Below are 27,282 nucleotides of genomic sequence, written 5' to 3'. Positions count from 1 at the left end.
ACCAGTATTAGCCACTTAAAAACACTGATTTCATTTCAGATGTGCATTTTAAACATAAATTTATACCATGGTGTAAAATTTTTCATGTCTTAAATCTTTAAAAACTTGATTTTTGGGGTGCCTGGGTAGCTTAGTCGTTCAGCATCTGCCTTTGGCTCGGGTCATGATCCCCAGGATCCTCGTATCAAACCCCGAGTTGGGCCCCCTGCTCAGCAGGGAGTCTGTTTCTCCCTCTTCCTCTGCTGCTCCCCACTGTTCGTGCTCTCTCTCTCTCTCAAATAAATAAAAAATCTTAAAACAAACAAATGAGTTTTGTTCTAGCTTTGCAAATCTTATTCATGGTATAGTTTTGATACTGAAGAAACTTTAATGTTCAAGATAGAGTAGAATCAATTGGGAAATAAATTTCTGAGAATGGTTTAAAAATATTTAGATCTAGAAAAAATGTCAAAAATTGTTATTTGTTTGGAGAAAAGAGACTTTATAAAATAGGATAAAATTTAATAATTTCAGAATGAAGATAAACAAAGAATACTAATTTGCTACTAAGAAAACCTGCAGTATCAGAATCTTCAAATAGATTCTCATGTCTGATTCCTCTACTTGACAATAATTTGGACTTCTACTTGGAGGGCACTTTTAAGGATGTCCTCTGCCCCATCTCATGTCTGAGAGTATGATAAAGGTGTTTTATTAATCTATTCATGAACATAACTGGAATCTTAACTTGTCAACAGGACAAGAGAAAAGGACTGGGTTTTGAGTTTTGAGTTTCCTGGTTTTGCCTCAATTCTTATTTTTGTCTTCAGTAGTTGCAATAAAAAAATAAAAAAAAATAACCCTTTATTTTTCATATGAACATTGAGATCTCAGCAAATGTTTAGCTCCCCTGCCATAATTCGTTTGTCTTGTTTTAATTTTTTTAGATTTATTTAGTTATTTTTGAGAGAGAGAGAGTATGAGAGCATGTGAGCAGGGGGAGGGGCAGAGAGAGAGGGAGAGAATCTCCAGCAGACTTCCCACTGAGCAGGGAGCCTGATGTGGGGGCGGGGCTTGATCTCGAGACCCTGAAGATCATGACCTAAGCTGAAATCAAGGGTCAGACGCTTAACTGACTGAGCCACCCATGCACCCCACATTTGTCTTGTTTTATTTTTATTTTGTTTTAAAGATTTTATTTCTTTATTTGAGAAAGAGAGTGAGAGAGAGAGCACAAGAGTGAGGCGAGGGGCAGAGGGAGAAGCAGACTCCCCGCTGAGCAGGGAGCCTGGTGTGGGACTCGATCCCGGGACTCCAGGATCATGACCTGAGCCGGAGGCAGACGCCTAACCGACTGAGCCACCCAGGCGCCCTGTCTTGTTTGAAAATGTTCCTGCAAATTGTTGAAATCCTTTGTGATTAAAACCTAAATCTGAGAATCAATACATATCTCAAAACTATGAGCTGAAACTGCAAAGAGATGTATATTTTATTTTGTAATTATCAAGTACATTCACAAGACACCTGAGGCACAGACGTGTGCATCCAGGACAGTGGGAGCTTGGTGCCACCGGAGCAGATTTTGGGGCTGATTGCTGAGGGCTTCCCCCAACACTGGAGCCACTCATCCCCTTCCAAAATGCTCCCCCTTTAAGTTCTACACAGCAGGGGCATGTTTACCAATTTTCATGCCTCTACAACATGTGCAGGGATAGGAGCCAAATATATTTTTACTAGAAGATATTTCACATCGAGTATACATCTGGGCAAAATTTACACCTCAATGCCCAACACTGTTTTTCTCACTTCTTATTTTAATTGATTCAATTGTTTAATTTGGTAAATAAGTTTTCTGATACTATACTAGTTTTGACCTTTGTGGGGTTAAATATTTTATTGACAAACTTATAATGTCACAAGTTTGAGTCAAGAGTCAAGAAAAAAACCCCAATGAACTTTCGTATTATAACACTTTAAAATACACAGTCACATAGTAATAACACCATTAATTACGGAACTCAAGCATTAAATAATGCAATGTAATAATTTAAGAACAAATGTTACGACTAAAATAAATATTCAACAAAGTCTACAAATTTATATGCTTAAATATGAAATGCTCTTTTTAAAAAGTAAAGAAGTTTGAAACACTGCTGCCAATCAAGCCAAAGGCCATTTTTAGTTTATATGTATCACATTACATATATATGAGTCATTCAAAACAAACGTGTTCCCTTTTAATGTCTTTGTCACTGGGACCATTTAGAATACACAATATTCTGAAGTTGCTTATCTCTTAAATAAAGCTAAATTTCAAAAGCATATATTTCACATTCTGAACATAACATCACACACACAATCACGTTACAGCTATAATAATATTAAATGACTGCTTAATGGACATCCTAACAGTGTAAACACTTTTCTTTCCTGTTGGTTGAATAGCAATTATGTTTTTTTCTTTATGGGTTTTCCAACAGTGGTCATATAATTTTGATGTAATTACTAATAAATACAAGTACCAATACTTTGATCAACAACAATCACAATGGTTTATAACAACGAAAGTCAAAAGGCCACATTTATTTTTTTACTCGTACCTCGCTTCTGATTTTTCTAGATTCTCTCATAAGGACAAGAAGTAGTGGGTCCTTCCTTTCTTCCTTAGTATCTGAAAATTCTTAACTCTGAAGAGAAATTCTGTTTGGTTTAATTTGTCATTTCATTTCTGTGTATTTGGTTGTCTCTTCATTCTTCTTCAACTCTTTACTAGGAGAAAAGTACACACAATGTGCTCAATGAACTTAAACAATGTCTTTTGCCCACAACCAAATCTCGGTGTGCTCCTGCAACAGCATGGGTAATAAACACACCAGGTGACACACACACACACACACACACACACACACACACACCCCAAGACCAAAGTACGAATCACCTTTGCTTCTTCTTTCTTTATTTGAGAGAGACAATGAGAGAGAGAGAGAGAGAGCACAAGATGGGGGAGGGTCAGAGGGAGAAGCAGACTCCCCGCCGAGCAGGGAGCCCAATGCGGGACTCGATCCCGGGACTCCAGGATCATGACCCGAGCCGAAGGCAGCCGCCCAGCCAACTGAGCCACCCAGGCGCCCTCACCTTTGCTTCTTGAACACACTGTTAACACCTAGCACCACCAGCAGAGGCGTAAAGCCGGCTCTGGCACTGACAAGCGAAAAAGAAATACACGTCTCAAATACAGACACTAAGCACTCCAAACCTGGGGCAACTTCCAGAAATTAAGAGCAGGCAATCAGAGTTTGTAAAATTCTTCACTCATTGGGGGAAAAAAATGTCACGGATGATGCTCCAACGGTTAGTAAGTGGAAAGGATATAGACCATCTTATTAAATAACATTCTTCCATTTGGTCAATGGCTGTGTCTATTTTTACAAGTGGGTTAACTATATTTTTTTGAATAAATCCAAAAAATGGTGTGTGTCATTTTCAACAAAGATAGTGATGGTTAATTATGCATCTAAATGCAGCTCTAAAATAAAGCAAATTATACCATTAATAAAAATCAAGAACTGGGGCACCTGGGTGGCTTAGTTGGTTAAGTGGCTGCCTTCAGCTCAGGTCATGATCCCAGGGTCCCAGGATCGAGCCCCACATCAGGCTCCCTGCTTAGAGGAGAGCCTGCTTCTCCCTCTCCCCCTGCCTGCCGCTTGGCCTACTTGTGCTCCTCATCTCTCTGTCAAATAAATAAAAACCTTAAAAAAATTTAAAAAACAAGAACCAATATGTGGATGAAAGAAGGAGCTTCTTAGAGACCATGTAGGAAGTACACAAAAACTAGCTAGTGGTGTTGAACGTGACACTCTTTAATGCAATTATTCACATGCCAGTGGTGAGTATCTAGACTTAGATAAAAATGTTGTTGTCCTTCCTCTGAACAGAAAGGGCTTAATGCTTGACTGCTCTGCAAAAACAAATGCAGCCTAAGAATCTGGTTAAGGTGGTGGTCAATTCCATTGCACACTCCTGAGAAGAGTACTGGCTGGAGCGTCGGGGCCAGAAAGGGCAGGCTACCCATTTCCTAAGGTCCTTTCCTGGAAGCACAAGAGGTGCAGGTAACATCTGTGTTTTCAGGGGCAGGCTCGATCATAAATAAATAGTTACACTATCTTTTTTAATATCTTTTTTGATGAGAGACATTTACGCACGAGGGGAAAAAATCCTTTGTCCGTCTGTGTTTCCTGACTTTAACTTTGTTGAACAGAGCTACCACAGATAAGCTGGGATTATATGCATAAGTCCAAAAATGTTTCAAGTGAGGCTCACACGAGCTACTAAAGTAGAGCGTAAAGTAGCACAGATGTGGTGTGCCATTGCACCAGGGGCCAAAAAAGGGTGTCACATTCATTTCTGCCCATGTGCATACATGTAAAGCACACAAAACTTGTCCCAAATTAGGGATCAATAAAAATGGGAAAGAAAGTAGTAAAGGCTCAAACGGATGCTGGGCACAAGTGCCTGAGAGACCCTACAAACATCCACAAGGGGCCGAGAGGAGGGTAAAAGGGTATTAGAGGAACAACAAGGCAAAAGAGAGTGGGAGGCGGCGTTTGTAAAAGTGGTAACAAAAACAAAGAAGAAAAACAGAAAAGGGAAGGGAGAGAAGAACAGCTGGAAGTGAGTGAGCTGGATCCTGCACGTGCAGAGGATGTAGGACAAGTGACACGTATCAGGTGGAGCCTGCACTCTGAGAAGTAAACAGAGAAGACAGAGGACCCTCAGGAGAGGGATTCCTCTAGAGAAAAGTAACTAGAACATGCTGAAGTAGGCAGTGTAGATAACATCTTTAAGGGAAGTGAATCAGACTGAGAAGAAGAAGGAACCCTGGACACAGAATGCCAAAGGCTGCCCGTGAGAGGGGGAAAGGACGAGAGACGTCCAGTGCACACCCCTGACGGGTGCGGGGGGGGGGGGGGGGGGGTGCGGCGCGTGAGCATGACAGGCGCTGACAGCACAGGACTGAAAAGCTGAGGCAGTAGACGGAGATTTGCTGAAAGGGAAGAGAAGCCATCTAACCGAAAGACCCCAAAGAGAATCGAAATGTGGTCTTTCTCTGAGGTGTCTCCTCAGGATGAGGCCCCATAAGCCAATGCAGGTAGAGAATAACAAAGTGAGGGCCTTCTTTTTCAAGGCAAATCATTTGGAAAGAGAAAGGAAAATCTGCGTACTAAGATACTGGAAAATGAATATGAAACCGAGTTAGTGACTGTGTGTATGTTATGTGTGAAAAATAAGACTCATAAAAATACTGGGCCCTACCCTGCAAGATATTCAATCCAGTAAATATTCCCTGAGGCTTACTACTTGGCCAGACAGCAGGCTAAGTACTGGGGAGAAACGAGGCGAGCACAGTAGAGCCCCTGCCTGTAAGCACTTGCCATCTACTCATCTAACTGAGCACCGTGTAACAGAAACAGCCCTGAACTTGGAGCCAGAAGATCAAGTCCTAGTTCAGGCACTTTACCTGTGACTCTGAAACCCTGCATTCTGCAAATGTAGAAAGAACGGGCTATATTAGAAAATTTCTAAAATTACTTTCATTTTATTTTATTTTTAAAGATTTTATTTATTTATTTGACAAGATAGAGAGAGAACATGGCAGAGCGGCAGGCAGAGTGAGAGGGAGAAGCAGGCTCCCCGCTGAGGAAGGAGCCCGATGCAGGGCTGGATTCCAGGACCCTGGGATCATGACCTGAGCCGAAGGCAGACGCTTAATCGACTGAGCCACCCAGGCACCCCTAAAATTACTTTCATTTTAAAAGAAATGACAAGTAGTAGATATCAATATATGTTGGGTAGAAAAATTAGAAAATACACAAAGTAAAATGAAAGAAAAAAAAATAACCACAACACCACCACTCAGAGGGAACTACTGATATTTTTTTAAATGTATATCGTTCAATATTTTATGCATGTAGTTGACCCTTGAATAACACAGGTTTGAAGTGCACGAGTCCACTTAGACTCAAATTTTTTTCAAAAATATGTTGGAAAAGCTTTTGGAGATTTGTGACAACTTGAAAAAACTTGCAAACTAGCTTAGAAATATAAAAAAAACTAAGAAAAAGGTATGTCACAAATGCATAAAATATATGTAGATACTAATCTCTTTTATCATTTACTACCATAAAATATACAGAAATATATATGTGTGAGCAGCTCATCTCTCCAGTAAATTGCGTATCGCAGTAAAAAGTGATCTCTCACAGCTCCTGCATATTTTTCACTCTGTTTAGTGCAACACTGTAAATCTTGAATAATACCATGGGACCCAGGCAAAGTGTCACCACTGATGCTGGAAGTGCTCCCAAGAAGCAGAGAAAAGTCATGACATTCCCAGAAAAACTTGAATTGCTTGAGATACCTACCAAAGACTGAGGTCTGCAGCTGTGGCTGTCTGCATTTTTCAAGATAAATGAATGCAGCATAAAGACCAGTGTAAAAAAAAGAAAAGGAAACTCGTGAAGTCATTGCTGCAGCTACACCAACAGGTATGAAAACCCTGCATGTTTTGCAAAATATTTTTCTTAAAGATTTTATTTTATTTGAGAGAGAGAGAGAGTGCATGAGTGGGGGCGGGGGGGGGGGGGGGGGGGCAGAGGGAGAGGGAGAAATAGACTCCCCGCTGAGGAGGGAGCCCGATGTGGGGGGGCTTGATCATGACCTAAGCCGAAGACAGACTCTTAACTGGCTGAGCCACCCAGGCGCCCCTGCAAAATACCTTTTTATTTTGTATTGAAAACACAGCTTTTATGTGTGTATAGGGCTGATATAAGAAAGATGTACTGATAGACTCTAATATGATTCAAGAAAATCAAAGTCATTATGTGACAACTTAAAGCAAAAGGAAGGTGAAGGATCCAAAGTTGGAGAATTTAATGCCAGCAAAGGATGGTTTGATAATTTTAAGAAAGAGGTTTGGCTTAAAAAAAGCCAAGATAACAGGAGAAGCAGTTCTGCCCACCAAGAGTCAGCTGAGGAGTTCCCAGAGGCCATTAATAAAATCACCGAGGAACAAGGATATCTGTCTGAACAGATTTTTAATGCAGATGAAAGTGCCTTATTCTGGAAAAAAAATGCCACAAAGGACATTACTGGTGAGGAAGAGAAGCAAGCACCAGGATTTTTTTTTTTTTTTTTTTAAAGATTTTTTATTTATTTATTTGACAGAGAGAGACAGCGAGAGAGGGAACACAAGCAGGGGGAGTGGGAGAGGGAGAAGCAGGCTTCCCGCGGAGCAGGGAGCCCGATGCGGGGCTTGATCCCAGGACCCTGGGATCATGACCTGAGCCGAAGGCAGACGCTTAACAACTGAGCCACCCAGGCGCCCCAGCAAGCACCAGGATTTAAGGAAGGCAAGAAGGGATAGGCTAATTCTACTGTGTTGTGCAAATGCAGTCAGCTTTATGATTAGGATTGCCCTTATCCACAGAGCTGCTAACCCCAAGGCCTTGAAAGGAAAAGGTAAAGACTAACATACAACAAAAAGGCCTGAACAATGAGAACCCTTCTCCTGGATTGATTCCACTGATGCTTTGCCCCTGAGGTCAGAAAGTACCTTGCCACTGAAGGACCGTCTTTTTAAGTTCTTTTGATATTGGACAATGCCCCTAGCCACCCAGAACCCCATGAGTTCAACACCGAAGGCACTGAAATGGTCTACTTGTCCCCAAACACAATGTCTCTAATAGCTTCTAGGTCAGGGGGACCATACGAAACTTTAAGGCTCATTACACACATTACTCTAGGGAAAGGACTGTCAATGCTATGGAAGAGAACCCCAGCAGAGAGAACATCATGAACATCTGGAAGGTTACACCACTGAAGATGCCATCATGGTTATAGAAGAAGCCGTGAGAACCATCAAGCCCAAAATGATAGATTCCTGCCGAAGAAAACTGTATCCAGATGCTGTGCATGACTTTACAGGATTTAGAGCAGAACCAATCAAGGAAATCACGAAAGAGATTGTAGATATGGCAAAAAAGTTGGCGGTGGGCGGGGGTGGTGAAGGGTTTCAAGATACGGGTCTTGGAGCAATTCAAGAACTGATATACACCATACCAGAGGAATGAACAGAAGACAACTTGATAGAGATGAGTGCCTCTGAACCAGTGCCAGACAATGAGGAAAGACATAAAAAGAAGCAGTGCCAGAAGACAAACTGAACTGGACAGTAGACAGTCCAGCAGAAGGCTTCCGATGATTCAAAATGGCTTTGACTTCTTTTATGACTGGGACCCTTCTATGATATGGACAATGAAACTAAAGCAAATGGTGGAAAAAGGATTGGTACCATATAGAAACATTTTTTAAAAGATTTAGTTATTTATTTTATAGAGGGGGGAGGGGCAGAGGGAGAGAGGGAATCTCGAGCAGACTCTCCGCTGAGCACAGAGTCCAAAGTGGGGCTCGATCCCAGGACCCCGAGATCATGACCTGAGCGGAAATCAAGAGCTGGCAGCTCAACCAACTGAGCTACCCAGGCGCCCCCCAGATTGAAACATTTTTAGAAAAATGAAAAAGCAAACAAGTCAGACAGAAATTACAACGTATTTCTGTAAAGTTCTACTGTGTGCCCGCCTAACCTGCCTCCTCTTCTACCTCTGCCACCCCTGAGACAGCAAGACCAGCTGCTCCTCCCCTGTCATCTCCTCCTCCCCCCCTCCCCCTCCAACTCCTCCCCCTCCTCCACAGGAAGAGGACAAGCATGAAGACCTTTATGATGATCCACTTTCACTCGATGAACAGTAGATAATCATGCTGTACAGTCACTAAACTTATCTATTGCGTATGTGTGTATGTCTGTGTGTGAAAATCTATTAACTCTGTGTCATCACCATTTCATCACTGCCCAAGTAACCACTGTATAGAACATTGCGTGCAACACGTGTATGGAAGTGGACAGACTATCCTTACAAACGCGGTGATAGGTAATAAAATTAATAACATGTTAGTTTTCTTCCTGTTTTATAACTCTGCTTTCAAAGAGTTACATTACAGTACAGGATGCCCTCTCTCCCCTAAGCAGAGAAACTGCTTATCAGCCTTTCATCACAGGTAAGTTTTTTTTTTTTTAATGTAACAGTGTTTTTTTTTTTAATTTAATTTTATTATGTTATGTTAGTCACCGTACAATACATCACCAGTTTTTGATGTGGTGATCCACAATTCATTGTTTCCATACAACACCCAGTGCTCCATGCAGTACGTGCCCTCTTTAATACGCATCACCAGGCTAACCCATCCCCCCACACCCCTCCCCTCTAAAACCCTCAGTTTGTTTCTCAGAGTCCATAGTCTCTCATGGTTCGTCTCCCCCTCCAATTTCCCCCCCTTCATTTTTCCCTTCCTTCTCCTAATGTCCTCCATGCTATTCCTTACGTTCCACAAATAAGTGAAACCATATGATAATTGACTTTCTCTGCTTGACTTATTTCACTTAGCATAATCTCCTCCAGTCCCATCCATGTTGATGTAAAAGTTGGGTATTCATCCTTTCTGATGGCTGAGTAATATTCCATTGTATATGTGGACCACATCTTCTTTATCCATTTGTCTGTTGACGGGTATCTCGGCTCTTTCCACAGTTTGGCTATGGCGGACATTGCTGCTATGAACATTGGGGTGCATATGGCCCTTCTTTTCACTACATCTGTGTCTTTGGGGTAAATACCCAGGAGTGCAATTGCTGGGTCATAGGGTAGTTCTATTTTTAATTTTTTGAGGAATCTCCACACTGTTTTCCAAAGTGGCTGTACCAACTTGCATTCCCACCAACAGTGTAAGAGGGTTCCCCTTTCTCCACAACCTCTCCAACATTTGTTGTTTCTTGCCTTGTCAATTTTTGCCATTCTAACTGGTGTAAGGTGGTATCTCAGTGTGCTTTTGATTTGAATTTCCCTGATGGCTAATGATGATGAACATTTTTTCATGTGTCTGTTAGCCATTTGTATGTCTTCTTCAGAGACGTGTCTGTTCATGTCTTCTGCCCATTTTTTGACTTGATTATTTGTTTTTTGGGTGTTGAGTTTGAGAAGTTCTTTATAGATCTTGGATACCAGCCCTTTATCTATAGTGTCTTTTGCAAATATCTTCTCCCATTCTGTGGGTTGCCTCTGTTTTGTTGACTATTTCCTTTGCTGTGCAGAAGCTTTTTATCTTGATGAAGTCCCAAAAGTTCATTTTTGCTTTTGTTTAACTAGCCTTTGGAGATGTATCTTGAAAGAAGTTGCTGTGGCCGATGTCAAAGAGGTTACTGCCTATGTTCTCCTCTAAGATTTTGATGGATTCCTGTCTCACATTGTGGTCTTTCATCCATTTTGAGTTTATCTTTGTGTATGGTGTTAGAGTATGGTCGAGTTTCATTCTTCTGTATATAGCTGTCCAATTTTCCCAGCACCATTTATTGAAGAGACTGTCTTTTTTCCATTGCATATCTTTTCCTGCTTTGTTGAAGATTATTTGACCATAGAGTTGAGGGTCCATATTGCAAAGCTGGGGGGCATCACATTGCCCGATTTCAAGCTATGTTACAAAGCAGTGATGTCTTCTTGGTGAAGACAGCATGGTACTGGCACAAAAACAGACATATAGACCAATGGAACAGAATAGAGAGCCCAGATATGGACCCTCAACTCTATGGTCAAATGTTTTCAATCAGTATCATGAAAGAGAACTACAACACTCTCTGCCATAACCATTCATTCATTACTATGCAGGCTAGGCGACTGGGAAGCAATTACATTGATTACACTGGGCCACCAGAAAGCAACCATATTGCTGCTTCTTTGTTATCAATGCATGAATAGTTATACCTTTAAATAAATACAAATTTTCACATTATCCTTTCATTTTTGATGTCGGTGTTAATAATATGTGTAACATCTACAGTGTTCTATGTATCACATAAGACCGTAATGATGGAGGTACACACAGATGATTCGTCTTGTACACAGATGCTGTAAACTGACAATATAGTAAATATAGTATAGTACTCTAAATGTATTTTCTCTTACGTATTTTTCTTAGTAACATTTTTGTTTCTCCAGCTTACTTTATTGTAAGACAAGAGTATATAATACATATAACATACAAAATACGTGTTAATCAACTATTGAGGTTATCAGTAAGGCTTCCAGTCAACAGTAGGCTGTTATTGTTAAGTGGTTGGGGGAGTCCAAGGTGATAACATGGATTTTCGACTGCATGGACTGGGGGTTGGCACCCCTAACCCCTGTGTTGTTCAAGAGTCAACTGCATATGTTATATAGAAACTATTTTATAATTATCTTTCTTTTACTTAAAAATTTGTTATAAACATCTTTCCATGTCTATGAAAATACTTCTCTAATGTAGCAAATAATATCACATGGTATTCTCTTATATAAGGTCCCATAATTTAATAAACTCTATATTTATAGAAATTCAATTTTTTCCTTCCTATTTTTAAAAAAGTTATTTATTTTAGAGAGAGAGAGAGAGCACGAGCAGGGGGAAGGAGAGGGAGGAAGGAAGGGAGAGGGGGAGAGAGAGAGAGAGAAGCAGACACCCCCACTGAGTGCGGAGCCTGATGCGGGGCTCAATCTCATGACCCTGAGATCATGACCTGAGCCGAAATCAAAAGTCAGACACTCAACTGACTGAGCCACTCTGGCATCTCTTTTTCTTCCTATTTTTAAAACACTGCTTGAAGGAACAGCCTTTTAACTGAGTCGGTGCATGTATACTTGAATATTTTCCTACAGCAGGGTAAAACTGTCTTCTGAATGCCCTTTGTCAATTTTCCTTCCGTTCTTTGTTGATTTTGAAGAGTTTTTAAAAAAAATATGCTAAGGGTATGAATTCTTTATCTGTCATATATTTTATGAAATTCCTCCTCATCTTGGGTTATTATTTGTTGTTAGATTTTGCTTATGGTGTGTTTTTTCTCTTTGATGTGTATCACTTCAAAGTTTTTATTATTAAAATTTGTTCCAAAATGTTTTCTGATTCTGTTACCAAGGATAAAAAGTCATTCCTTAACCCATGAATATATATCTATATGTGTTTGGTATATTGAGCCTTTATTTTTTTATAATTAAAATCTACAGAATTTGGAGTCTCGCTCTCCCACGGTGACAATTCTGTAAGGACGCCATGATACAGCTGAAATGCCTCACTTCCGCACACACACTTCACTGTGCCTGACCGAGGGAACAGCGGCCTTCATACATTCCTTCCCCCACCAGAAAACATCGTCATTTAAACAAACGTGCCTCACTGGCCTGTCTCGGTAGAAAAGTGACCCCTCCTTGTTTCACATTCTAATGTATCTCCTCTGGTCCCCAGGGATTATTCTCTCTATAAAGGTCTCTAAATCCTGTGTTTTCCACTGCTTGCTGTCCAGCTTTTCCTTTCCTTTGAAGTACAGCTTCTTGTGAGCATCTTTTCCTTTGCACTGGAGACAATCAGATTCACGCTTCCAGGACTCTCAACCAAACTCTCCTCTTGCAGGTCGTAAATGGCCTCTTGGCTGCAAATCCCAGAAGGGCATTTTTCAGTCTGTATTTTACTTCTCCTCCCTCTGGCATTTGTCACTGTTGAATTACTTTTAATTGCAGTATAATTAACTGCATAGTATCAGTTTCAGGGCTACACCGCAGTGGTTCGACGATGCTATCCATTCATTACTCAATGGCCATGCTAAGTGGAGTTTCCAGCTGTCACTAAAAATGACAGCACAACATTACTGACTATCTTCCCTATGCTGTACTTCTCATCTCCAGGACTTATTTGGCATCTGTCTCGGTTGACCATGCCTTCCCTAAATCTTTCTCCCCTGACTCTATGATACAACTTTCTCTGGGTTTTCCTCTTACCTCTATTAGGGTGACTTTTCTGCTGGTTTGCTCATTCTTCTTCATGTGCATATCCATTATGTGTCCTCGGTCCTCACGGCTCTGCTCTTTGCCCACTTCAGAACTAAAGGAGGGAAAGATAAACAAAAGCCCGTAAGAAAGCTGCTGCAACAGCTCACAGGAGGCTCTGATTTAGGTCGGGGCAGTAGAAAGAGAGAGGGGAGATTGACAGGAGGATCTGAAAGAACAACATTTGACACAGTATGTAAGTGATTATGTTGGGGGGTGAGAGGCAGGGAGTTAATCAAAATAATGTAGAGACATGAACCTCTACCTGGTTGGGCTCCTTCTTACTATGATGAAGGGACAGAATAAAATCAATTTTGCTTCTCTCAGAAAAGTATTAGATGTCTGGGAAAAACCAGAAAGCTTTTTATCAAAAAAATAAATAAATAAAATTTTTTATCAAATTAGATGGAAAAACGTGTGTGTATGTGTGTGCACGCATGTGTGGGTATATAGAAATAAGAGGAAATTTCTTAGTGACAGAGAGAAAGGTGAAGGAAGTTTATGCATAAGAAAGCTGTGATATGATCCAGGAATTCCACTACTGGGTATTTATACAAAGAAAATGAAACACTAATTTGAAGAGATACATACCTCTATGTTTACTACAGCATTATTTACAATAGCCAAGACATGGAAGCAACCCAAGTGTCCACTGATAGATGAATAAAGAAGATGTGGTGTGTATATATATATATATACATATATATATATATATACACAATGGAATATTACTCAGCCATAAAAAAGAACAAGATCTTTCCATTTGTGACAACATGGATGCACCTAGAGGGTATTATGCTAAGTGAAATAAGTCAGAGAAAGACAAATACCATATACACTTACATGTGGAATATAAAAAACAAAACAAATGAACAAACAAACAAAAAGCAGAATCAGACCTATAATACAGAGAACCGATGTTTGCCTGAGCAGAGGGGAGTGGGAGATATAGGACCCCAGTTCTGGAATGAATACTCATGGAAAGAAAAGGTACAGTATAGGAGGTACGGTCAATGAGACTGTAATAGTGTTCTATGGTGGGAGATGGGAGCTACCCTTGTGGCAAGCACAATGTAACGTATGGGCTTATCAAATCACTATGCTGTATACCTGAAACTAATGAAACACCGTGTGGCAACTCTACTCAAAAAAATAAATAAATAAAGCTGTGATATTCTGAACCGTGGGATGTGGAATGCAGTTTTTTAAACAGTTCAACAGTAGGAGAAAATATAAAACTAATACTTTGTGAATGAGTGCATAGTAGTGTAAATAATGTTAGGAGAAAGAAAATACAAAAACAATGACAAAAGGGAAATTTAAAGAGTGGAAGACAGTGTCTCCTTTCTAGAATATCTGGGAATGGTGAAAGAATTTGTCACAGATGCAAGAATTTCAAAATCAAGTAATATATAGGATTGAATAGAGATCGCTATGAACTAAACTGTTCTCTCAAAACCCACAGGGTGAAGCCCTAATCCCCAAAGTGGAAGCAGGGCTTTTAAGGAGGTTAATTAAAGTTAAATGAGGCCATAGGGGGAGGCTCTAACCTACGGAAGTGGTAGTCTTTATAAGAGAAGAGACAGCACGGAGCTCTCTTTCTCCACACACACACAGAAGAAAGGCCACGTGAGGACACAGCGGGAAGGTGGCTGTCTGCAAGCTGGGAAGAGAGGTTTCACCAAAAATCAACCCTGCTGGAACCTTGATTTTGAACTTCCAGCCTCCAGAACTGAAAAAATAAATTTCTGTTGCTTAAGGGACCCAGTCTGTGGTACTGGTATGGCAGCTGGAGATAATGATGTGGAGACATAAACGTAAGGAAAATGGGATCAGATGGCTGAGGAGGAAAAGGTCAGACATTAAAATAAAGTATATATTTCGAAAGGGGGAGAATAATGAGAGAAAGGAAAGGCTGAGCTCTAAAAAATAAGCACTGATAATTTGCAATCTCTCTTCAGGGAACCTATTCTCAGGCATTAAAGTAAAAACTCGGGTATCTCTGGGGGCCAGGGGAGTAATATGGTGAATGAGAGAAGCAAGCTGGGGGTAACACAGTAAACTGGCCAACTGCAGAGTGTATGACCCATGCAGGAGAGGCAATCCACTGCCTCAGCTCCAGCTCAGGGATACCATGGATACCATGGAAGACTGTGGAACTGTGGCCCAGAACTTCAGATTATTTTCAAGAGAAGTAGAAAGTCTGCATTTATGTGAAATCTTTTTGTATTTGGGCAACTGAAAATTATACACAAGCACGCATGCACACACACACACAGTGGACCCAACCAAAGATACTAGGACTGCATCTTGCTGGGCAGGCCCTAGTTTTTGACCTCTGTTCCAACCACAGAGTACCTACTGGCCTCAGGGTACCCCAGGCATTTTACACTTTAGCTTCTGATGTCCTAACGTTTAGGTTCTTCTCTTTTTGTTCACCCTATCTCAATATTGTCTTTAAGACTTAAATGCTATCTTACATCTTTGGCTTTCACTGATCACTACAGGAAAATCAGACTGTGTGATCCTCTCCACCTTTTCTAATAATCTATATATAATCTAACAGAAAATTATCTTGAAACACACACATGTAGATGTTTGCTTGCAGCCAAGATGCAGTAACAGGGACTAGATATACTGCTTGCCGAAAACCACCACCAAGAAACAAGCAAGCAAGCAAAACAACCGGACAAAATATACGAAACAACAGTTTTCAAGACAATAAGTCATTGGCAACAAAGGACACTGATACCCAAGAGCTGGGGAATAAATGAGATGAACCCTATGGTCACCCATCTTACTACCTTGAGAGTTTCCAGGCCATAGCACAGGGAGATGAACCCTGCATGGGTCCTGGTGGACTCCCTAGCAGCTGAGGGTCTGAGGAGACAGAGGTGGTTAGAGTTTGGAGTGCCAGGGAGGAAAAAGCTTCAGAGTGACAGAACGGGAGGATCTGCAAAGGGTTACCCTTCAAGTATTCTGCAACTACTGATGAACGGATGCATCTGAGGAAACTTCCCGAGGCCCGAACAGTGCCTGTTCCTACCAGCCAGGCTGGCAAACCTCATGACTCAGAGGGCACTGCACAGAGTACCCAGACGGACTTGTGTCTGTAGTGAGGAATAATTAATGGCTCTCGTCCCAACTAACAAATCTTAAAAGCAAGACCTGAAAGGATCAAACTGTTCCGAAGTAGCTTAACTACATTCTAGAACAGAGCTTAAGGATATTTATAGAAATAGAGAGGTATCTAGGAACCAAAAGGTAAAAAATTTCAATGTATGGCATCCAATAAAAATTTATTAGGGGGGCAAAGAGATAGAAAAATACAACCTACAATGAGGATAAAAAAATAGAAACTGACCCAGAACTGACACAGGTGTTAGAATTATCATTAAAACAATGTTAGAAAAAACATTAAAAGAGTTATTATAACTATATTGCACCTGCTCAAAAGGTTAGGAAGAAACATGGAAGATAACTAGAAAACCCACAGTGAATTTCTAGAGATGAAAACTAAAATGCCTGAGGTGAGAAATACACTGGAAGGGATTAAAGTCAGAATAGACACTGCAGAGAAGAGATCAGATAACCTGAAGACATAGCAGCAGAAACTATCAGTAGAAATTAAATGGAAGCCACAGCAATAGAAAGATTAAATACACACACAAAAAAGAATTAAAAAACATAAAGCATCAGTGAGCTGTGGGACACCTTTATGTGGCCTAATATACGTGTAATTGGAATCCTCAAAGAGGAGAAAAAAACAAAATAAAACAAAACTGAAGAAAAAACGCCCAAATGTTCTAAATTTGATGAAAATATAAACCTACAGATCTACCAACCCCCAGCACAAGAAACATAAAGAAAATTACAAGGCACATCATGATCAAATTGTGCAAAACCAGTGATAGAGAGAAACCTTACAACTAGCCACAGTGGGGGAAAACATGCTATGTACGGAGGAATAAGATAAGCATAATAGTCTATTTCTTGTTGGAAAAAACTGCAGGTGAGAAGACAGTGGAGGAACATTTTTAAAGTACCAGAAAAAAAGTGCAAATCTTTCAACACAGAATTTTATGCCAAGTGAAAATAGCTTTCAGAAACAAAGATGAGGGGCGCCTGGGTGGCTCAGTCATTAAGTGTCTGCCTTCGGCTCAGGTCACGATCCCAGGGTCCTGGGATCGAGGCCCGCATCAGGCTCCCTGCTCAGCGGGGGGCCTGCTTCTCCCTCTTCCACTCCCCCTGCTTGTGTTCCCTCTCTCGCTGTGTCTCTCTGTCAAATAAATAAATAAAATCTTAAAAAAAAAAAAAAGAAACAATGATGAACTAGTTCTTTTCAGACATGTGAAAAGTGAAGGCATTTATTTTTAGCCAACACTACAAGCAATTTTGAAGGGAGTCCTCTAGGCGTAAAGAAAATGATAATAGGCGAAAATATGGATTTACACAAAGGAATTACAAAATAACTGAAAATGGAAACAAAATGGGCAAATATTAAGAATTCCTTATGCAATCTCTTCAAAAGATGACAGTTTTTTTTTTTTAAAGACTTTATTTATTTGAGAGAGAGAGAACAAGAGAGAGCACAAGCAGAGGGAGCGGCAGGGGGAGAGAGAGAAGCAGACTCGCCGCTGAGCAGGGAGCCCGATGCAGGGCTCGATCCCAGGACCCTGAGATCATGACCTGAGCTGCAGGCAGATGCTTAACCGACTGAGCCATGCAGGTGCCCCAAAAGATGACAGTTTAAACAAAAATAATAACATACTGAGGAGTTTATAACTTAAATAAATGTGTGACCATAGACGCATGAAGGTCAGGAAGGAAGATATGGAAGTGTACCATCTTAAAGCTCCTGAAGATATACTGTGTGATAAATATTTGTATTATAAACCCTAAAAAAATCACTAACATAGCAAAACAGCATTATAGATATTAAGCTAGCAAGCAAGATAAAATAGGTAACATAATCTAAAAGAAAGCAGGAAAAGATGAAAAAAGAACTGATGAGACAAATAGAAAATAAAAAAGCAGTACAACACACTAAAAATTAATCCATATTAATAATCATATTAAATATAAACATTTTCCTAGTTACCCTAATTAAAAGGCAGAAATGGTCATATTGGATAAAATGAGCATGACTCAGCTATAAGCTGCCTATAAAAAACATACTTTAATTCTCAACCTATTTGCATCTGTTTGTTTTTTTTTTTTTAAGATTTTATTTATTTATTGGACAGAGAGAAACACAGCAAGAGAGGGAACACAAGCAGGGGGGGAGAGGGAGAAGCTGGGTTCCTGCAGAGCAGGGAGCCCGATGCGGGACTCGATCCCAGGATGCTGGGATCATGACCCGAGCCGAACGCAGACGCTTAATGACTGAGCCACCCAGGCGCCCCTTGCATCTGTATATTTAAAGTATGAAAACACATAAACCATTCTAACATTACTAAAAGAAAGCTGGAGAAATTTTGTTAATATTAAATGAAGGAGATTTCAGAACAAAGAATATGACCAGAAATAGTCATTTCATAATAAGGGTGTCAGTCCTTCAAGAGTACATAACAATCCTAAATATATGGACACCTAATACAGAACTTCAAAATATATGACACAAAAACTAACAGAGCTACAAGAATGAAAAAAACAAGCCCACAATATTAGTTGAAGACTTCAATACCCTACTCTCAATAATAGAAAAGTACACAGAAAATCAGTAAGGCAACAAAAGATATAAACAATACTATTAGCCCATGTGATCCAATTTATTTATAAAAGAATACTTCCGGTAGATAAGTGCATAATACACATTCTTTTCAAGGGGACTAAAAACTTTTACCAAGGGAGACCAAATTAAGAATCACAAAACAATTCTTAGTAAATTTAAAAAGATGTGGATCATATAGAGTATGTTCTCTGACCACAATGGAATTAGAAATCAGTACCAGAAACCTCTCTGGGAAACTTCCTAAACATTAGAAATGAAATGACCCACTTCTAAGTAACCCATAGATCAAAGAAGAAATCTGAAGGAAAATTAAAGTGTTTTGAAAGAAATGAAAATGAAACCACAACATATCAAAATTTGTGGAATGCCATTCAAGCAGTGCTTAGTGGGAAATTTATGGCACTACATGTTTATACTAGAAGAGAAGAAAGGTGTTAAATCAATGATCACAGTTTCCACTTTAAAAAACTAGAAGAAGGACAAGTTAAATCCAAAATAAACAGAAATAAAGACCAGAGTGGAAATCAATGAAATAGAAAATAAACAATAAACAGAAATCAGTGAAACAAAAAGCCAATTCTTTGAAAAGATCAATAAAATTGATAAACCATTAGCCAGGCTGATTGAAAAAAAAAAAAAAAGACATTATCGACACCAGGGATTAGAGAGATGCAACACTACCACAGATTCTTTTAATACTGAAAAGATAATGAGGGAATATTATGAACAACTTTATGTCAATCAATTCAATCACTTGAGTGAAATGGACTAATTCCTCAGAAGAAACAAACTATTAAAAGTCTATACAAGAAGAACTAGATAACTTAATACCACTTCTATTAAATAAATTGAATTTGTAGTTAAAAATCTTCCAAAAAAGAAAATTCCAGAACCAGACAGCTTTATTGGTGAGTTTACCCAATATTTGAAGAAGAAATAAAATGAAGTCCGTGAAAGTGGTGGAGCTGAGGACTTCTGAATATTCTCTTCTCCAAATAAGCTAGGAGAAAACTGGCAAAAATGGTTAGAATCTACTTTTTCAGAATTCTGGAAATTAGCCAAAAGCTTGTGGCAACTGGGGAATGTTTATTCAAGAAAATGGGTTGAATCTTGGTAAGATCTTGTGAGCTTTGTGGCATTTCAATTTGACCTAGTCCCAACCCCCACTGTTGGCTCTCCTTGAAAAAGAATAGCCTGCATTTATGGTGAAAGCCAGCAGCCTGGCAGCTACTGGAAGGCACAGAACAGGGATGGAGCTCTTTCAAAGCCTCATTTCCAAAGAACTGTCTTCACTTGATCTGTCTGGTGGTTCTTTGGAAGATACCACTTGTAAGGCTGTCTGTATTTGACCTATCTCAGAGCTTGCCTTTTCCCTGGGAGGCACTTGTTGAAAACAATTACAGTTAACTTCCTGGCTGAGTGATGGATAACAGTAGTCAAACAATAGACTAACTAAAGAGCTGTAAAGGAAAAGCTGGGGAAGTAAGATGTCCACAGGGGTCTTAAAAGGCTCGGACATAGTTCTGCGAGTCTAGAAGGTCTCATGTGTAGGGTTGTGTGCATGCACAGCAGAGGCCTAAAGAAGGCCTTACGCCTTCACTTGTGGCTGATCCTAATGCCCTGTGCTAACAGGAAGTGAAAGCTAAGACAGAGTTGTCAAATGCTTGGCTAAATATTGAAGGGGTGCATAATCCCTTAGCAAGACTGGGAGACTTACTGGTTCCAGGTGTTTAAGGAAATCTTTGTCCAATTAGCTAATCACTAATCTAACCAAGCAGAGACTTCAGTGGCATAACATTATAGCGTTATAGAATTTATTCAGAGAAGTTATTTAACAAACAAAGAACAACTACAATAAGTAGCAACAACAAACCTCAGGGAAGGGAAGAATCTAATTTCCAGAGTTGTCATATTATAGCATTTAAAATGTCCAGTTTTCAACAATAGATTACAAGACATACAAAGAAATAAGAAGTGTGGCCCATACAAAGGGATAAAAAGCAATCAACAGAAACTGTCCCTTAGGAAGTCTACACATTGGACTTTCTAGACAAAGACTTGAAATCTACCACTGTAAATATGTTCAAAGAACTAAAGGAAATCATGTCACCAAACAGTATCAATGAAGAAATAAAAATTATAAAAAACACCAAATGTACACAGACTCTTCCAGAAAAGGGAAGAGGTGGGAATTCTTCCTAACTCTATCCATGAAGTTGACCTCCCCTGATACCGAACCAGACAAGACATTACAAGAAAACTATAGATCCATATTTCTCATGAACAAAGTGCAAAAAGTTCTAATTAAAGTTTGGAAAATCAAGTCCACCAACTTATAAAAATGATAACCTACCATGACTAAACAAAGTTAATCCTAAGAATGAAAGGTTAGTTTAAATTTGAAAACCAATGTAATTTACCACATTAACATAAATTAATAAAGAAAAATCATGTGATTATTTTGATAGATACAGAGAGCATTTGACAAAAATCCAACATCCATTCCTGATACAAACTCTCAGCAAACCAGGAAATGAAGGAAACTACCTGATAAAGGACATTTATTAAAAAACCTATGATAATATCATACTTAATGGCGAAAGACTAAATGCTTTCCCACTCATTACCCATAAGGTCACGAAGAAGATAACACTATGTACTCTCATCATTTCTATTCGACATTGTAACACTGTACTGGAGATTTATCCAATGCAATAAGGCAAAAATATAAGAATAAAAATAAAAATAAAAGGCATCCAGTTTGGAAAGGAAGAAATTAAACTGGTTTTCATTTGCTTGAATGTTTATGTAGAGAATCTAGTAAAACATACTGAAAAGCTACTAAAAAGGCATTTTAATAAGATGTCATAGTACAAGTTCAACATACAACAATCAGTAGTATTTCTATAAATGAGCAACAAACAATTATAAACTGAAATTGGAAAACAATATCATTTACATATGAAATACTCAGGAATAAATGAGCCAAACATGTGTAGGACTTGTGCCCTGAAAACTGAAAAAACAGTGCTGTGAGAAATTAAAGAAGATTTCAATAAATGAAGAAATATATCATGTTAATGAGTCAGATTACTGAACATTGTTAACATGTCAGTTCTCCCATACTGATCTCTGGATTCAAGGCAATGCCAACCGGAACTGTAGTAGGTTCTGTTGTAGAACAAGCTTATTCTAAAATTCATGTGGGCATAAAAGGGACCTTGAATAGCTAAACCAATATTTAAAAAGGACAAAGTTGGAGGACCAATAATACCCAATTCCAAGACATATTACAAAACTGTAGTAATCAAGACAGTGTGTTACTGATGTAAAGACAGAAAAGTAGATCAATGGATCAGAATAGAGAGTCCGTAAACAAACCCACACATATACTGACAACTGATTTTCACAAAAGTGCAAAAAGGCCATTCATCTGAGGCAGGATTGTTTTTTTCAACAAATGGTGCTGGAACAACCAGATATGCAAATGCAAACAAAACAAAATAAACCTTCTGATCCAAACCTCATACCATATATAAAAATTAATGCAAAGCAGATCATAGACTTAAATATAAAACCTGAAATTATAAAACTTTTATAAGAAGACATAGGAAAAAACTTCTGTGACTTTAGGTAAAGGCTGCTTAGATACTATAACTAAAGCATGATTCATAAAAGAAAAAAATTGATAAATTGGACTTCATCGAAATAAAGCTTGCTCTTTGAAAGCCACTATTAAGAGAATGAAAAGGAAAAATGGAGCCTGGGGGAAAATATCTGCAAATCGTGTACCTGATGAAGAACATATTTATAATATATAAAGAACATTGTGATGTCACACACTGACAATGGATGGGTCTGATCTCACAAAGGGGAGGGTAAGAAAAAGGCTGAAAAATGGATAAAGTAAGAACTTAAAAAAAAAAAGGTTGCAAATAATAGGGTATTTTAGGGAAAAAAGATAAACTACTTTCTTCTCATGGACAGAAAAAAAAACTGAGGGTGTCTGGAATAGGATTATTATTATTATTTTTTTAAGATTTATTTATTTATTTATTTGACAGAGAGAGAGAGAGACAGAGAGAGAGGGAACACAAGCAGGGGGAGTGGAGGAGGGAGAAGCAGGCTTCCCGCCGAGCAGGGAGCCCGATGCAGGGCTCGATCCCAAGACCCCGGGATCATGATCTGAGCCGAAGGCAGACGCTTAACGACTGAGCCACCCAGGCTCCCCTGGAATAGGATAATTATAAAGATGGAATCAGTACATAGTGGAGGATTTACAGGATACTTAGAATTAACCCTATGGCTTCACTGTATTAAGAAGAGATTTCATTCATTCATTCAGTTCACATTTGAGTGTTCATAAAGGACTTTAACATGATTGACTATCTGAATTAACTTTTCTCCGATCAAAGTTGTTAATGAAATAAAACATTCTATGTTTAAAAAAAAAAAAACCCGAAAAAACTCAAGTTAAAAACAGATTAATGACTATGGAATACCAATACTACTTATTAAGGATTGTAACGTACTTACAGAAATTTCATTACAAACTCTGACTTAGGCAGCAGATAATAACATCATAGGGGCATGAGGTACAAAGGGCGAAAGTGTAAGACTTTTAAGAAAATACCTTTGTTAAATTAACCTACTGGAATTTCTTCTTGATAATCTTAAAAAGGAAGTGTAGCTTTACTAAAATGTGTAAAAATTACTTGCACAGAAGTGATTGACATTTCTAAAAAAAATAAGAAAGAATAAACCAGACAAAGAAATTCAAGTGGAAGTGGTAAGAGGTAGTCCTACGTGGCTTATTTATATATTCTGGTCAACCAACTAAATAAGCAGATGTTGCAAACTGAATGGCAAGACTGCAAAGAAACACAAAAATTAGCCTCTCTCCATTTACTTGGATACAATGGACTCACTTAGGTAAATTAAAGAAATAAAGAAATGACTTCTTTGTACACACTGGGCTATAATATTTTCACCTTCAACTCACCTACAGTTTCCAGGTCATGAGAAGTGTATCTTAATTCATCCTTATTTCTAAGAAATTACTAGTATAGGGAAAGCCCAAAGGCTGCAGATGAACTTGAGCATTTAGACATATCTGAACTTCTTATGAAAATTTATTTTCAGAAGCTTGGTAAGTGCTCTATGCTCAAAAGGAAAAGTCAAACTACCTTCACAGCCTTTAGAAGCTGGGATGTTTTGTGAGGTTTTTTTAGTCAGGAGAGCATGGCGTGGCTGGATCTCTATCACTTGAAAATAGGTATCCAATGCAGTCAGAGTGACTGCAGTCTCTCATTTGCGTGTTAGGTAAAAGTTCTAAAAGTTTTTATAAAACATGCTCAAAAACACCAAGAACACTGTTGCCATAATGTATTAAATATGGTTATTTTTTGGTTGCTGAAACAGTTTGTCCTCATTGTTCCAGGGTACTTTTTATATATATAATCTGTCATTGAGTATAAACTCCTTGGGGCAATGACTGTATTATCAACTATTACACAAAATTTTACTTTTTTAGAGAATGGAACTGAAAACTTTCCTGGCAGATGTAACAAGAACAAAAACCGGAAAGACCTGGGATGTGTGTTTGCATCCTATGACTGGCAACAGGAAAGCCTGGAAAGAAAAGGAGATTAGGAAACAGAGGACCTGTGTTCTGGAACTGGGTCTGCCACTTAGTACCCACAGTGACTTGAAACAAGTCCCAGCCTCGAAGATCTTGTTTCTCCATATGTAAGACAGGGGTCAGGATGCTGGTCTGAAGGGCAATGGTGGGAATCATGATCACGTGACTGACTGACTGTGCTCTGAAGTGATACGGGCTATAGATAGATAGAGCATCATCAATAGAGTTTCTCTCTCGGAAAGATTTTTAAGCTTCCAACAAAATGGTATTTTACCAAGAAGCTTGACAATACTAAATATGATTTAAGAAACAAACACTGCAGTAGTCTGAGAATCTTCGGCGTTGTCTGTGTTGACGCAGATCACCCTGTGAATGTTACACGAGGCCTTCCCCTTAGTTTTCTTGACTAGAAAACAGAGGGGATGTAGAATTTCTTTTTTTTTTTTAAAGATTTTATTTATTTATTTGAGAGAGCGAATGAGATAGAGAGAGCATGAGAGGGGGGAGGGTCAGAGGGAGAAGCGGGACTCGATCCTGGGACTCCAGGATCATGACCTGAGCCGAAGGCAGTCGCTTAACCAACTGAGCCACCCAGGCGCCCAGATGTAGAATTTCTAAGGAATCTTCTAGGTCATGATTTGGTGATTCTTGGAAACAACATTTAAAAATTATGTCTGTCTTTCATCTATGAAACATTATCTTGTGAGACAGGCTCATGAGTTTATTTGATAATTCCTGTAAATTAGACTGTCACCTACATCAGAATTTTTGAACTGAAAGAGACATTATTCTTCAAAAGGTCAAAGCGGATAGCAGGGTTAACTTGAACAAGTATCTTCCTGAAGGAAATTCAGCAGGGATGATCTAGTGCATGTGTGTGTAAGCAAGTTCTCATATGCGTACGAGGGGATCGTGGTGGTTGAACGGGAGGGCATGACAGGTATCCAGGCTGTTCAAGGCTATTACACTCATGTGATGATGGTTTGCTAGCGATGTGTGCATATGACGTTTGGGCTGAAAGTTAGGTATAAAATCATCTGCAGTGATTAAAAAAAAGTGAGAAATATTCTGGGAAGGTTTTTGATGTAATTTTTTTGAGGTAAAAGGGATTTTCTATTTATGTATTAAGTGACACAGCAACTACCTAATAAAAATACAAAAACTTCCTAGTGATCTTTCAAATAAATACCTCAAAGTAAATTGCTTAAATATATTAGGCATTTGTAGAAAATACACAGTGATAATGTTCTGGGTATTAGCATTTTTTTTTTTCTTCTCTAATGCCTCAAAATAGGTATTTCATATATATCTTTTTTAACCATATCATCTACTTGTTTTCAGTTAATGTCATTTTGTTTTTTTAAAGATTTTATTTATTTATTTGACAGAGACATAGCGAGAGAGGGAACACAAGCAGGGGGAGTGGGAGAGGGAGAAGCAGGATTCCTGCCGAGCAGGGAGCCCGATGCAGGGCTCAATCCCAGGACCCTGGGATCATGACCTGAGCTGAAGGCAGATGCCTAATGACTGAGCCACCCAGGCGCCCCTCAGTTAATGTCATTTTAAAATGTTACTCAAACGGGTGCTTGGGTGGTTGAGCTGGTTGAGCGTCTGACTCTTAATTTTGGCTCAGGTCATGATGTCAGCTCAGGGTCATGGGATCGAGCCCCATTGGGGTCTGTACTCAGAGTCTGCTTGGGATTCTCTCCCTCTCCCTTTTGCCCTCCCCCCCCACTCATGTGTGTGCACACGCGCTCTCTCTCTCTCTCTCTGAGTAAATAAAATCTTAAAAAAAATAAAATGTTACTCAAAAATAAAAGACAAAGTAGGTCCACGAAAACAAAAATTTAGTGTAATATTTTAATTTTATTTAATACTATTTCTTGTAACTTAGTTATATATACATCCTCAAAGTCCAACCATTAAAATATTCTCCTTAAGCTAGCTTAACTCTTTCAAAAATCAATGATCTGAAATTTAACTTTTGATGTGTCCTTAAAAAAAAACAAAGCAAACAAACAAACAAACAAAAAATCCAACTATTTATCACCGCAAATTATTTAGGAGGAAAAGTTGCTTACTGTGTCATGGACTCTGAGCCCAGTCTGAAACCCGGGGACTTGTCCTTAATGACTGGCTGCTGTGAAAGAAGAACAACGGGTAAGAAAAGACTCGGAGAAGACAGTGCAGGCAATAGTCACAACTTGCTGAATGAGAAAGCACACCTGTCCTGAACATAAATGGCTATCAGCATCATGTATTCCCTCCGATGGAAAACCAAGGAACTGGTTCTCCAGATCATCTGAGCACTCTTTATACCTGAAGTCAGTTTTCAGGTATGTGGCAAAGAAGTCAGGGGTGAATCAGTCTAAATTAATCTAGAAATACTATATGGAGATCGCTTAAGTTCGAAATTTATCTTTCATCACTGCAGCTTTCCTTCCTCATCTTTTCGGTACACTTTATATTTTCATAGTGATGATCATCATGGAGCTACATGTAAAATTTTGGATCTGAAAACTCAGTCTTATACAAAATTTGTTCAGTATGTACTTTATTAATGGCACCTTCCTGAGGAAAACAAATTAATAAGCGCTTCCAGCGATGCCAGATTATACTGAGTGTCTTGTTAGACGTTCCTCTGGAATTCGAGCATTAACTCCAGATCAAAGTATACTGTGGGAAAATGGTGTTTGATAATCACGAAACAGTCTTTTATAAATCAACCCAATGTCACTATAAAATTGACTACAAATGTTTTTTGAGAGATAATTACATGTTATGGAAAGAATTCATTTAAAATTCACATAGAAAATATATACTGTTCCTACATTAAAGTTTTGAGTTACATACAAATGAAAGGGATACATCATATCTCTTAATTACTTAAATTAAAAAAAAAACTTCAGAAAACAAAAAACCAAAATGAAATGAAAGAAAAGGAGTATAACCTTTTCTTTCAGGCT

At 38.9% G+C, this 27,282-nt stretch overlaps 1 protein-coding gene across 9 annotated transcripts in view; it reads right to left on the bottom strand.

Annotated features, from left to right (window-relative positions):
- Positions 1-2,263: 2,263 nt before the first annotated feature.
- Positions 2,264-27,282, bottom strand: part of AHI1 (Abelson helper integration site 1) — a 221,376-nt gene continuing 196,357 nt past the window's right edge. For 5 of the 9 annotated variants that reach the window (XM_032407823.1, XM_032407824.1, XM_032407825.1 and 2 more), the window contains 3 exons: positions 26,398-26,456; positions 12,894-12,996; positions 11,713-12,547 (listed from right to left, as the gene is read on the bottom strand). In XM_032407823.1, the coding sequence (XP_032263714.1) occupies positions 12,506-12,547; positions 12,894-12,996; positions 26,398-26,456 (204 nt within the window). In that variant the 3' untranslated portion in view covers positions 11,713-12,505. Of the gene's footprint in view, positions 2,749-11,712; positions 12,548-12,893; positions 12,997-26,397; positions 26,457-27,282 lie in introns of those variants that run through there. The other 4 variants (XM_032407827.1, XM_032407826.1, XR_004299981.1 and 1 more) reach the window with 4 other exon arrangements.

Source organism: Phoca vitulina, unplaced genomic scaffold (genome assembly GCF_004348235.1).
Source record: "Phoca vitulina isolate PV1807 unplaced genomic scaffold, GSC_HSeal_1.0 scaffold9, whole genome shotgun sequence".
NCBI classification, from domain to species: Eukaryota; Metazoa; Chordata; class Mammalia; order Carnivora; family Phocidae; genus Phoca; species Phoca vitulina.
The sequence above is the reverse complement of the archived record's forward strand: the minus strand, read 5'-3'. Positions and strand labels throughout refer to the sequence as shown.